Genomic DNA, 14,071 nt, shown 5'->3' on the forward strand with positions numbered 1-14,071 from the left:
AAATTGTGGTGGTTTGAAGCTGTGTACCCCAGAAAAATATGTTCTTAAATTTAATCCATTCTGTGGGTGTGAACCCATTGTAAGTAGGACCTTTTGATGAGGTTACTTCAGTTAAGGTGCGACCCACCTCACTCAAGATGGGTCTTAATCCTATTACTGGAGACCATTACAAACAGAAGGATTACGGAGAGAGCAAGCCACGGAAGCAAGAAGCTGAAAGCAATGAAACCCTGAAGAGAAGGGAGAGACCAGCAGATGCTGCCACACGCCTTGCCAAGTGACAGAGGAGCCAGGACTCGTGTGGTCTTCGGGAAGAAAGCATCACCTTGATGATACCTTGATTTGGACATTTTCCTGGCCTCAAAACTGTAAGTTAATAAATTCCCATTGTTTAAGCCAACCCATTTCATGGTATTTGCTGGAGCAGCCTAGGAAACGAAAACAAAGTATGTGCAGTCCTGTCCCCATTGTTGATATCTGCCTACGAAGTCTTCTGGTCTTTCGGGTGTAATAAGAATACCAAATACCAAATATTCAGTTCTAGGTACATAGGATAGTTCAAGGTGCACGCAGTTGTAAGTTTGCATTCAATTCTTCACAATTCCTATAAGAAATACTGGTCAAAAGCAACATCAATTTGAAACACCACAACGTTGCTTTCATTATCGCTGTGCTAGATTCAGTTAAGTAGCTGGAGCAGCTCTGGGGAAATGCTTTCTCAAAAACGTCCCCAGAGTTCCTGTGTGTAACTTTAGTGCAGAGGGAGGCTTCCTCCTCCTCATGCCTCACTTAGATGTTTTTCATTCTGAGACCTATGCAAATGTTTGCTGCAGCCCAGGACACATGTGCACCAATGCCATGGCTGCTCCTTTCAAACGTGTGGCAGTCCGTCCTGGGGCTCTCCGCTAGCAGCCCCCACCTCAGCGTGGATCCTCAGAGTAGGGACCACCCTCCTCACTCCTCAGCCCAGCCTCCTCTAACGGACCAGCTTGGCCATTATCAACTTCCTAGAGGTCTGGGAGGCCAGATCTGGGGTGTAGAACAGGGTGTTCTGGTCAGCAGTTACACTGGAGTAGACCATCTCACCTGGCACAGAGAACTCACATGCCTTGGATTTGTCCACCAGGATAATCATTACTTTTTATTATTTTTTTAACATTGTACACAAAGGGATCTAATGATCAGTTGGCATTTTTTCCTCCCAGAATTAGATCCTTTGAATTCTTCTAGACCAATGGTTGGCAAACTGTGGCCTATGGGCCAATCCAGTCTGTACCTGTTTTTGTATGGCCTGCAAGCTAAAAATGGTTTTTATGTTTTCAAATGGAGGAAAAAAAAATAAAGTTTTATTGGAACATAGCTCCATTAGTTCATTTACACATTGAAGGATGCTTTTATGTGATAATAAGAACTGAGTAGTTGTGACAGCCTGAAGAATTTACCACCTGGCCTACAGAGAAAGTTTGCCAACTCCTGATTTAGAACAATTTCTTCATTTTACAGGTAAGGGAACTTTAGTCCACACAGGTTATACAGTTCATTGAAAATCACACGGCTTGAGTTAGTAGACCATGAACTTTTGACTCCAGTTGTTCCTTCCACACTTGCCAAACCAGAGGCCCTCTCTTTAGCTGACCAGCCCTCTCTGTGCTGTCTTTTCTTCTGCCTCCTGCCCTCTTACACCTCAGAGTCCCCTCCCCTGGCATGCAGAGACTATCACGACACAGATGCTTTTAAGTTCTTGTAGTAATTCACCACCTACATGCAGAGTGGGGCTGCCCTCCAGGAGTAGAGGAGGAGAGCTGCCTGGCAAAGGGTTTCACACTCCAGGTTAGCCAGAAATAACATCTTCATTTTTGTTTCTACACAGCTCTTCTCTGTAAGTCTATCAGCCAACAAAGTGGCAGCCGATTGTTGGAGGAGCCAGCCAATCATCTTGTCTAATTTCAGATTCTTCAGGGACAAAATATGTTCACCCCAAAGGCTTAAATGAAGTACATTTGCAGCTACTCGGGCAGATGGTCTCTGAAACAGGAAGGGAAGGTGAAGCTGAAAACATCTATAACAAAGTCTTATGCCCACAACCCACTCTGTTAATGAATTGTCATTGCAGGGTCTTCTATTAGCTGCTCCCAACCAAATTCTCTCACCCTTAGCTCCCCTACCGGTGCCCCGTCACTAAACCGAGAGGTATTGGCTGCTCTTTCCATGCTCCAGGCTTTTCACATACACATTTGCACAGGAGCTGCCTGCAGTGTGGGTTCACGTGCCCTCTATGCACCTACACTGTCTGGTCCCTAGGGCTGGAGTTAGGTAAGTTGTCTCTCATGCCTTAATCACTGGTAGTAGTTATTTTAACATACTTTCACTGAGCAGCTACTGGGACCGAGATAGCATGCTATGTGCAGTAAGAGGGAAGTGGTAAGTGCTAGAACAGTAATTTGAACACAGGTCTTTCTCTGCTCTAGCACTTGACCCACCATCACTCCAATAATGGCTTCATATATAGCAGCCTTTATATTCCTTTCAAATTGTCTAGATCTGCTCTCAGGAGATGTTTTCCTCTCTGTCTGTCTGACTAGATCATACGCTATTTCTATAATGTAAGCTGCATCTACATTAAACATTTTTCAAAAAGTACATCCTTTTTCTTCTGAGTGACTTTAGGCAACCACAATCCCAAGAAGAGTTGAATTGCTGGAATTCTGACTGATGATTTTGGTGCCTACTCCTATTTAAACTAAAATATATTTTGTGTTCTACTGTAATTGCCTTTTAAGACAGAGGCTCTGTTGGTCACTGAAGTGCTTGCACCCCAAACTGCCCTTCCCCCTGGAACGTGAACTGAGATTTCTAGCCCCACAGAGCCTGCAGAACCTGGCAACTGGGTCAACAGCCTCACCTTGCTGGCCTCTCGCTGGAGCAGTGACCTCACCAGCTGTCTCGTGTCCAGAGGCACTGACTCAGGCAGTGCAGGCAGCTGGGCCTCTTGGTAACTGCGGCTTTCAAGGTGGGTCATGCCCTGGCCGTAAAAGGGATTGGAGAGCCCGAAGATTTCATACGCGATTGCTCCTACTGCCCAGGCATCTGCTTTGCTGTAGTCAATCACTGCCCTGGGCCCAGGACAGGCTGTGGCCACCTGCTCAGAAAGTGATGGGAGATCAGCCCTGCTGGCCTTTCTCATCCTAGTCATGCTCATGCACATCACCTGATTCACGCGCTCATCTGGGGCCCAGAATGTGAGGGAGTTGTGGCTCAGACCCAGAAGAATCTCAGCAGCTGCCTAGTTGATGCTCACAAAACTTGAATCTCCCGTGAACATTAGAGAGATCCAGATGAAAGCAAAGTGGCAGGGAACAGATTTGTGCCAAATTATGGGTCAGAAAAGATGGAGGTGTTGAGTAAGTAATGAGGTTATCACATTCTATCATTTAATGGGAAACACAGTGGAAAAGTTTCTGCTGCTGATGGAGGACACATCCCATGGGACTCACCTCAGGAGCCATCAGGCAGCCGTTTCCACCCCGATCTACATACCAGCTGGTGAAGGGCAGCTGTAGGCCGATGCTCTCATCAGCCAGGCAGCAGCCGAAGTCTGTGATCACCAACCAGGGGCAGCCGCCTGAAGAAACAGGAGGCAATGGGGAAGGCTCTTGCTGCCTCCTTCCCTCTTAAAGCCCTCCTGTGTCCCCGTTTAGGCCATCATCAGATCACGGGGGAGAGGGGCTCCCAGGGACTCAGTGTCGGCCCAGGAGCACAGGGAAGCAAGGCCTCATGGGAGTCTGCTCAGCACTGAGTGCAACAAGGGGACAGCTACATGAATATGGAAATGCCTCCAGGAAATCAGGAAGTGGATAAAAGGTTTAGCACAATCTAAATCATTTTCTGATAGCTGGAGCTGTCCCAAGACCAAAGGAGCTGCTCATGATTTACTCATCAGATGGTGCTTGGCTCAAATGACCTCCAAGGGCCCATTCACTCTGAAAGTCTTTGATTCAAACTTGAAACCTCAATTCCAAACCTAAGAAGCAGGTGTACTAGACATTAGTTACTTGCAAAAGGATTCACACACGGTTCCTTTTAAAAACCAGTTTCTCCAGTAATTTAATTGCATACTTATTTTAAATCTTCTAGTTCAAATTTTATCAGATGACTCTCCTTTACTATATCCCCAAATAGCCATCCAGCTTTTACTTGAATGTTTCCAGTCATGGGAAACTCCTTATTTCCAGAGAAAACTAAGCTTATACTTAGACAGCTTTTACTATTTGAAAATTCTTCCTTATATTAAGCTAAAGTCTACCTCCCTTTTACTTTATTAAAGAAAACTTCTACCACTAAGATTTTTGTTCTGTAACTGGACAACAGAAAGCCACTTAGGAACTGTTAACTATAACTTCACAAATCCCACCAGGAGAACAAAAGCCTCCATTTTGAAGGTGTTGCTCATCTATTGTATACAGAGCTAAATTAAGACACAATGACTTATAATAGTATAAAAAACCCAAAAAAGACCTGAAAAGTCCTAAATGTTTCCAGACCTAAACTCTAGTGCACCTGGATAGCTTTGAGGCTGTGGCACAGCACTTACCTGCATCCAGCTCCACGAGAATGTTGTCAGATTTTAAGTCCCTGTGTGCGATGCCCTGCTGAACCAGATGATCCACCCCTTCCAATAACTGCAAGGTCATCATGGTAGCCAGGCGGGGGCTTGGGGTCTTCACGTGAAGGTACTGGCGCAGGGTACAGGGATAGCTGGAGGAGAGGGGGACAGGGCCTCTGGCTGTCACACATGAACCATCCCTACCACCTACTTCCTACTGGGATGATGGCCTTTCCTCTTCTGGAACTCCCCCTCTCCTCCCATGCATCTCTTCCCACCCTCCCCCCATCCTGAAATTAGGAAGAGCTGGGGCTCCAGATGTTGGAAATAACTGTACAAATACCCATTTCCTTAAAACACCATTAAAACCATGTTAAGAGTTGAAGAAAGTGAGGAAGGAGAACTATGTGTATGTTGAAAAACAGATAAACCACTGAGAAGAGGTGACAGTCAAATGGGCCAAGACTACCAAGGGAAAAGTATAGGACAATAGCACAGTATGTTGTGGCTGAAAATGAGATTTTGTTTTCATAAGAAATCATGCTCAAGGGAAACTGCTCTCTATGGCCGACACACTTCCACTGAGTGACATTATTCCCGAGTCTGATGAGCCTCTTCTTGGAATTCCTGTGCTAAATGCACATGGGAGTGGGGGGGGAGGGGCTGCTCCCACTCTTAAGATAAAGCAGTTCCAGCATCCTGCCATACCCTGCCACTTACTTCTTCATAACGAGAAAGAGTGTCCGTCCGTGGCCCAGGCCGGCAGGGTGGAGACATGGTGGCAGCACATCAGGGTAGTCAACCAGGGCCCCTGGTAGCAGTGGCACAGACGAGGTGAAGGCACGGAAAACCCGGATGATGTTGGGGTGAGGGACTAGTTGCTTGAGACTGCACTTGGATTTTCTGTTTAGCCAAGTGGGGCACACATGAGGCCAGTGTCAGATACAACAGTTGGAATAACAATCTAAAGCCACAATAAAACTGACATTGACTGATTCATTCATTTATTTATCAAATACTTATAGATCTGCATGTACGGTGCCCAGCAGTGGGGAAAAAATATCCACAAAACTGACTTATCACATTTGGCGACTCCACTAGTCCATCTGCAGTTCATCTGTCCTGTCTGTCCGTCCGCCCGCCCATCCATCCATCCATCCATCCATCCATCCATCCATCCATCCATCCATCCATCCATCTCATGTGATAGCACACAGAAGTTAAGAGACTCTGGAATCAAGACTGCTGGGATTTGAATTCCACTGTAAGTTCTTGGCCAAGTTACTCAACTTCTCTGGGCTCAGTCTCAGTGCAAAAGGGGAATAAAGTAGTAACATACCTCAGGAGGTTGTTTATACATGTAAAGTACCAAGAATCGTGTTTAACACACAGCACTTGGCAAATATTAGCTATTACTATATTCATATAACTAACATCTACTGTTTTCACACTAAGTATTTGGACATTGTGCTTGTAAGCTATGGCAGAAAACAAGACAGAGTCCCTGTCCTCATGGAGTTTACCATCTAACAGGGAAGAGACATTGAATAAGGCATTATCTTAGCTCCTTACGGGCAGGGCCCATGCCTAAATTTTCCCATGAGTTCAAGTTCTAGCCTAATACTTGGCATGGAGTATGAGCAAAATCCTTGTTGGTTCCAGATACAATTAGTAGTAGAGGTGTCCCTGCCTGCTCTGTCTGCTCCTCTTCCTCAGGGAAATTCCACACTCACAGCCCTTGTGAGGCACAGTGGCCGTATTTTAGGGTATTTTGGATTGTGTCCTCTGCCTGCTGTGTACCAGCTTTTCCCCTCAGCCAAAGTTGACTGGACTAAGGGTGGGTACCTGACCCAAGGGCCACAGGCCTACCGTTAAGAGTTGGATCCAAATGGGTGGCTGTAAAAGGAGATAGAGCCAATGAGATTCTCTCTTTGGGGAGCACGAGTGAAGAAACATGGCACTAACTTGCTAATCAGCGATGGACTGAAGATAAAAGGCTGCCATGAGACTTGACTGGGGCCATGGGAAGCCAATGGTATGCAGGAAAAGACAGCTATGGGGTAAGAAATAAGGACTCTGGACAGCAGAGAGAAGAGAATGGAGCAGTCCAGAGATAAGCCAAGAGGACACAGAGAGCAGACCACACACCCTGTCCTTGGAGCTGCCTTGGGTCCCCAATCCATGCGTGTCCTCGTACTGCTATCTCTAGTGAGTGAACCTGAGTGGGGCCCTGTTGTGTGTAATTAAAGGAGTCAAAACATTGTTCCTACTCTTGGGCCACTGAGGCTGGTGGGGGAATCAGGATCACAGCACAGGCTGTCAGTGCCATAACACGACGGCTCTGCTTGGGTGGCCTGGGAGCCCAATGGCAGAGTGTGTAGCTGTGCTGCAGGGAGCGGTGTGGAGGTCTGTTAGAGCCAAGACGTGACACAGGTCAGGAGGCTGCAGGGAGGGCAGCCCGAGGACAGCAGAGCACAGGCACAGAAGGCAGAGTCATGGAGGAGCCTGGCACATCTGCGGAAAGGCAAATAATCCAGTATGGCTGAGTGTAGGGTGTAAATGGAAAAGGATGAGAAGCAAGGTGGGAGGAGAAGTGAGAGGAGCAGATCTCAAAGGGCTCTGGGTCTGAGGTGCCTCGATGAGCGCAGGCTAGGTGGGAATGTCCTTAGAGTGCAATCAGGGAAGAGCTGCCCCGAGGGACAGTTAGCTGTCATCAGAACAGTAGGTAATAAATATCCCTTCTGCCATATTCACCCAGTCACATCAACAGACATTTATTGAGCTGTCGGGGTACAGTAGTAAAACAGATGGAACCCCTGCCCTCAAACAGCTATTGGTCCAGCTGGGGAGACAGACAATAAACAAACACACATATTTATAATTTAAGGTCAGATGATGATAAATGCTATGAAAAAAAAAATAAAGCAGGATAAAGGACCGGAGAGCGAGAGGACTGTTTCAGATAAGAGGTCTGTAGGCATGTGTGTAGAAGGGACGTCACAGTGCTCACGGGGATACGACAGCACCTTGTCAGCAGCTAAAGCAGCACCCCAAAATGAGCCACCTGAGGATGAGTCAGCCCTAAAAGCAGCTGACATTCGGGTGTCCACTTTCCCCACAAAGGGCGAAGGAGAAGAGGATGAGCGCCAAGCCCACCGAGCTTCCATCAGCTCACGTGGACTCTCAGTTCATCCTGGAGACTGCGCAGCCATAGAAGCTTTTTCCACATATCAGTTCCTCACGCTCCTGTTTCTACCTCCCTGCTTTTGACAGAACTAAGGTCTCAGACTACTACAAACCAACCCTCTAATAAATCACCAAAAAAATGCAGCAGTCCTGTCTCTTCCTGGTGGTATACACGTATTAAAGTGAGCACAAGTGGTCTTTCTGCCGTGAGCTGCTCACCTGCTCTTGTCCTCCTTTGGCCCGGTAATGCCTATTCATCCTTCAAAGTGCAGCACAAATTGCCCCCTCCTTTGAGCAGCCTTTCTGAATGACCCCCACACCCACCACCTCAGGCTTCCTTGGCACCCTGAGAACACACAATCCTAGCACTTGGCACTTGGCGCTGTTCAGGACAACAGCTTGTCAGACAGAGAACTTCCATAGAACAGACTGCTTTTTTAAAAAAAAATCTCTATTACAAGCTGCAAGCCCCTAGAACAGTACTTGGCACCACCAGCTGCACTGGAACTATTAGTGGGATGAATGTCACTTCTTTGGGGTGATGGGGATGGGGAGAACAGAGTCCAGGTGGGACCACTAGGTGGTGCTCTACCTATCCACTGTCCACAACTTAGTCCTCACCATTCCAATGAGGAAGCAGAGAAATCAGATCAATTTTCCAACATTCTGAATTGGGCATTTGTAGATGGCTTTCTCTTCCCTGCTCCAAGAGTCAGAAGAACTGCAGTCTTTTGCAAACTAGATTATCCACCAGGTGAAAATCCCTCATTAACTGTGTCATTCAGCAAGCATCTACATGTGCATCAGACATTTTGCTCTCAAAGAATTTAGTCAATCTGTGGGCAGATGGACCAGAGGTGCTTACCTGTAAGTAACTGCTCCATACTCCCCGGCTAAGGCCACTTGACTGGCTGGAACTAGCTCCTGGCTCATTGTACTAAAGATGGCTTCGCTGGAAGAACCTGCCTGGAACAGATGCATAATGATTTCACGATTATACAAACCCAAGCAGAGTTGCAAGTTCCAAGATGTGAGAGTAGGGAGGTGATGAGAGACCCTCTGATCTGGAGGCAGGGTTGAAGGGTGAGTTTAGAGGAAAGGAGTATGGCTCCTCCTCTCCAGTGAGGCGGGTCTTAGAAAAGAGAAGGGAAGGTGCCAATCGCAGACCTGAAAGGAACTGACTGGCCATGACTGACAGGTCAGAGACCAATGGTTTAGGCACTTGCTACTCAAAGTGTGGTCCACAGACCAGTAGCAGCAGCATCACCTGGGAGCTTGTTAGGAATGCAGACTCTCAGGCCCCATCCTAGACCTAATGAATCAGAAGCCGCCTTTTAACCTGATCTGTAGGTGGTCTGTGGACATATTAAAATATGAGACACCCTGCTATAGACGCTTGTATAAGAGGGAGAAGAGGTCTAATTATACAGGCCCTACTGTGGAGAAGTTGGGTCTTTTCCTATCTACTTACTGGAAAAAAGTCCATTGGGTCACTAAGAATGGTACTTTGAGAATGCCTACTTTAAAGATGAAGGCCACGTCCTTACCGAGATGTTCCACATCATCTTGATGGCGAAGGGAAAGGCAGGGGCCTGTGGAGCTCTCTCCTCGTTTTCTCCTTGTGGAACGCTATCTGGGCCTCTCCCCGGAAGGAGGCCAATGCTCTTTGCCACCTCCAGGTTCTGGGGCACTGAGGGCATGGCAGCTTCGTACACGGCAGCACTGCAGCCCTTGCCAATGGACTGCCCTATAAGATACTCCTCCAGCCGGAAGCCCTGCCAGCGTCTACTGTCCAGGGGGTCAGGCAACTGCTTGTTTTTCTGGGTAAAAATTGCCTGTGAGGAACAAAGAATGCAAGTGAGCCAGGGAGCTGATAGTAAGGCCCAAAGAAATAAAGGGAGATGGGAAAGAAAGAGGTATGGCGAGGGAGAGTCCTCACTGCTAAGGTCAAACGCATCCAAATTGTGTTTGACTGGTCATCCTGAGTTCAGGCTATCCTGCCTTTTTCTCTGGTTATTCAGAATAATTTTTCTCAAACTCTGTCACTCCACTGCAATCAAAGAGACAAAACACTGTGTATTAGTTAAGAAGTCAGAACTTCCAAATTTCTCTGCTGCCTGTCCCTCTCCCGGCACAACCGGCATAACTGTGGGGATTGATTATGGAGAGAACACGCTCTGCAAAGACAATAACCAGGAGCTGTGATTGGGCAGGAGCATGTGATCAACAGTCAAACTCCTCACTTGTTAGTGACCTCTGGTTGCTTTTGCAGGCAAGGAGGCGAAATCAGGAAAATCTCCAGAGCTGAGTTATGAAGTCCCATCTTCCTGTCTGCCTCTCAGGAATGTGATGGGCCCACTCCGTTTGGAAAGGAAACCAGGGTACCAGAGTTCTGACAGAAACAGATGGAAGTCCAGGCATGGCAGGGCTGAGGGTCCCCAGGAGAGAGAGCCCATTTGCCTGAAAACTGGTTATTCGCCTACTTTAGGCAGTGGTGATAGCATTTCTCCAGTCACTGAGGCTCCGCCTCGCTCTTCAAATCCTGTCTGATCCGCTGAGCCCTTCCTTTTCAATCCCATGGTTAGTCACCCCCTGTGTGACAGGATCGCAGCACTGCAGACCCTCGAGGGCAGTGACCTAACAGGCGCCCATCTCTAGACTCCCCACTCCCACTTCCTCCCATCCCTTGCCTGCGAGCCAGCTTAAACCACTGCTTTCACAGGCTTCTGTTCAACAGCCAAACCAACTCTCCATACCATATCCAGGTACTCCCCGCGATGCTTCCCGCGACTGGTCTGTGCACTGTCTGTGACTGACCTTCCCTGTGCCTCTCTCTGACCTTTGCTCACCCCTTCTCTTTCCCCCCACTTCTACTGTACTGCTCTGCCTGGCTCATCCCCCCTCATCCATCAAGTCCCCAGCCCAAGCTATTCCTCCCTCAGTAAACAGCCCCCACAACCCAAGCCCACAGAAACCTTTCGTTCTGGAGGATTCCTAAAGCACTTAGTATCTATAAACTAACGTGCCTTACACTATAACTTTTAACTTTTTTAAAAAACGAAAGTCTATTTTGCCTTGTCAACTAGTTTATATACCCCCTGGAGTAGAAGCAACATTTTATAGAGTAATCCTCTATCAATCTTGGTTTTGAGAGTAAGATACATATTTTTTATTTTGAAATAGACTCACAGGAAGTTACAAAAAAAATAGGAGTGTCCTGTGTACACTTTCCCTAACAGTAACATTCCATATAGTTGTAGTATAATATCAAAACCAGGAAACTGACACTGGTGCACTATTGTTGACTGGTTGTCACCATTTTTTTAACCTACATGCATTTATTTGGGTGTGTACAGAGTTCTGTGCAAGTTTATCCCACGTACATATTCATGTAATCACTACCATAGTCAAGATACACAACTGTTTCATCCTGCAAAAGCAATCTATATTTGCACCACTCCCTACCCCCATCTCTGACCCCTGGCAACCACTAATCATTCTCCATCTCTGTGGTTTTATCATTTCATGAGTATTATATAAATGAGATTGTACAGCATGAAACCTTTTGAGATGGACTTTTTTCACTAAGCATAATGCCCCTAAAGTTTCCGTAGGTTGTGACATATATCAGTAGTTGATTCCTTGTTACTGTCCAGTAGGATTCCACTGTATGGATGTATCAGAGTTTGTTTAGCCATTTGCCCATTGAAGGACATTTGGTTGTCTCCAGTATTTTGCTATTATGAACAAAGCTGCTATGAACACTCATGTACAGGTTTTTGTGTGAACATAGACTTTCATTTCTCTGAGCAAATGCCCAAGAGTGTGACTGCTGGGTTGTATGGTTAGTGAATGTTTAGCTTTGTAAGCAATCACCTAACTATTTTCCAGAGTGGCTGTACCATTTCATATTCTCACCAGCAGCGTATAAGAGATCCAGTTTCTCTGCATCTTTGCCAGCATTTGGTAATATCAATTTTTAATTTTTCCATTCTAATAAGTGTGCAATGGTATCTCATTATGGTTTTAATTTACATTTCCTTAATGGCTTGTGGTGTTGCATGTCTTTTCACGTGCTCATTTGACATCTGTATCTCCTCTTGGTGAAATGTCTTTCACGTTTTCGGCGCATTTTATAATTGGATTGTTAGTTTTCTCACATGTCTCCATCTGAAGGGAGCGGCTGCTATTCTACTCCAGTCTGATACCATATGGAATTTTAACACTAGATTGCCAATTCTTGTGATTTTTCAAAGAAGTCAAATATCTGACTTTTTTTTAAAATGTGAAATTAATTGGCAACTAATTAAAAACTTTAAGACACAAGAGGGCGAACTGTGAGAAAACGGCATATGCTGGGTTAGCTTGGGAAGATGTCTTCTCAGTAAAAAAAAAAAAAAAAAATCCTCCCTGGTTGTAAGCAGGTTTTTGCAGTATCCCCAGTTAAGCCATGGCAAAAGGCAAGGACAGGGGCAGGGGACTAGGCCAGCCAGATGTCACCTGACACCCCAAAATGGCCAGAGCTCAAACATGAAGCAATCTGGTGGTGAGGAATGAGAACCCGGCTGGAAACCAGGAAACCCGAGAGATACCACTAGGTCTTTAACTAGCTCGGTGTCCTTGGGTGAGTCCTTCCACTCACCTCAGCCCTAACCTGTGAACACAGGGGATGTACTAAATCAGTGAGTGCTTCCAACCCCCAGGAAGGAGATTCAGTAGAAACAGAGGTCTCTGGACTAGTTTAAGCATTTCAAAAGCCTGAGAAGCCCCGTGTACCATGATGACTCTACACAAGTTAACTAAAACTTAGGTGTGATGTCTTCTCCTGCTAGTCATAGGTTTTACTGCAGCTTCAAGCATGTCACTGACAGAGGAAGCCTGGATCAGTGAGTGGTCATCGGCACAGGCTTTGGAGTCGGACTTTGGGCGATGCCCTTTATGAGCTGTGTGACTTTGAGTAAGTTACTTCACCTCTTTGAGTATGTCGTCTCATTCAATATTGGGCCTGGCAACTACCTCAACGGATAGGAGTGTTATCATTTAGGTGTGATTCAATGTAGAAAACACGCTGTTTGAGGAAGGGAAAACAGTAAAATAAATGTGAGTCGCTGGTCCCATATCAGACGATCAGTAACGGGGAAATGGGGCTTAACTGGCGATTTCCAAGGCACTTTCGAAGGGGACAACGGCTGCCACCCAGCCGCCTCCCACCGCAGCCCAAGACTCGGCTCTCCGGCCCACCCCCGTCCCTAACCCCGCCCCGAGCCCCGCCCCCGCAGCAGCCCCGCCCACCGCCCCCAGCGCCCCGCCCCCGCGGCCGCTCAAGGCGCCGCCCGCGGTCTCGCTCACCTGGATCTCCTGACAGGCGGAGGCCGCCCTCCGGCCCTCCGCCTGCTTCTCCTCGATGAGGCCCAGCCCCAGCCCGAAGGCCAGGAAGACGGCCCGGCCGCAAGGGCCCGCGCCGCCCCGGGCCCGCAGCACGAGCTGCCGCTGGAGCCGCGCCGCTAGCCCGGCCACCGACTGGCGGAAGAAACGGTAGCGGTCGGGGAGCCCGAGCCCGAGCCGGCGCGAATCCGCGGCCGTTCCAGCGGTCGGGCCCCGGCGCTCGCCCCGGCCCCAGCCCGCCGCCGGGCCGGGCCGTTCGGCTCTCCCCCAGCCATAGGCCGGGCCTGGCTTGGCCGTGAAGCGCAGCAACAGCGCTCGACCTAGCTGCAGGCCGCGGCCCAGAGCCTGTCGCACCGCCATGGCGGCGCCGCGGCCCGCTCCCGGGTCACAACAATAACAAACTCCGGGGGCGGCCCTCTGCGCAGGCGCAGGCGCAGGCGCGGGCGGGGCAGGCGCCGGGTGGGCGGTTCCCCGGCTTGGGCGCGCGGGAGCGCTATGCGCGCAGCTGCGCTGCCTGCAGTTTCTGTTTTTTCGCACTGGGCGCAGGATGGAGACGGTGTCTGAATGTTCCGGCGATCATCCATGTGAACATCACTGGTCCTGGGCAAATTGAGAAATTGGGGAGGGAAATCAAATATTTATTGTCACCCCGTGCTAGGCCTTTTACATTTGTTTATTTAATCTTGCCATCACTAGCTTCCTTTTACAGATAAGAAAACTGAGCCATGGAAAGGGCAGTGGCATGCAAGTTCATACGCAGGCAGGTGTCAGGGTTGGGATTAAAATACACGTTAAAGCCTGACTGGTTGCGTCCTTGCCCTCCCCAATGCCGTTAGAATTTTCTACAGACACTCAGCCCCTATATGCACTTCTTAGGACTGGGAGAGAAATCCCACC

The 14,071-nt window shown here is 48.1% G+C and overlaps 1 protein-coding gene across 1 annotated transcript; it reads right to left on the bottom strand.

The window, feature by feature from the left end:
* Positions 1–1,114: 1,114 nt before the first annotated feature.
* PINK1 (PTEN induced kinase 1) lies at positions 1,115–13,569 on the bottom strand. Its single transcript, XM_037828311.1, has 8 exons — positions 13,139–13,569; positions 9,337–9,624; positions 8,655–8,755; positions 5,324–5,506; positions 4,592–4,755; positions 3,495–3,622; positions 2,903–3,139; positions 1,115–2,025 (listed from the first exon to the last, which is right to left on the bottom strand). The coding sequence occupies exons 1-8, from the start codon at positions 13,532–13,534 to the stop codon at positions 1,759–1,761; spliced, it is 1,764 nt and encodes a 587-aa protein (XP_037684239.1). The 5' UTR covers positions 13,535–13,569; the 3' UTR covers positions 1,115–1,758.
* Positions 13,570–14,071: the final 502 nt, after the last annotated feature.

Source organism: Choloepus didactylus, chromosome 2 (genome assembly GCF_015220235.1).
Source record: "Choloepus didactylus isolate mChoDid1 chromosome 2, mChoDid1.pri, whole genome shotgun sequence".
NCBI lineage: Eukaryota > Metazoa > Chordata > Mammalia > Pilosa > Megalonychidae > Choloepus > Choloepus didactylus.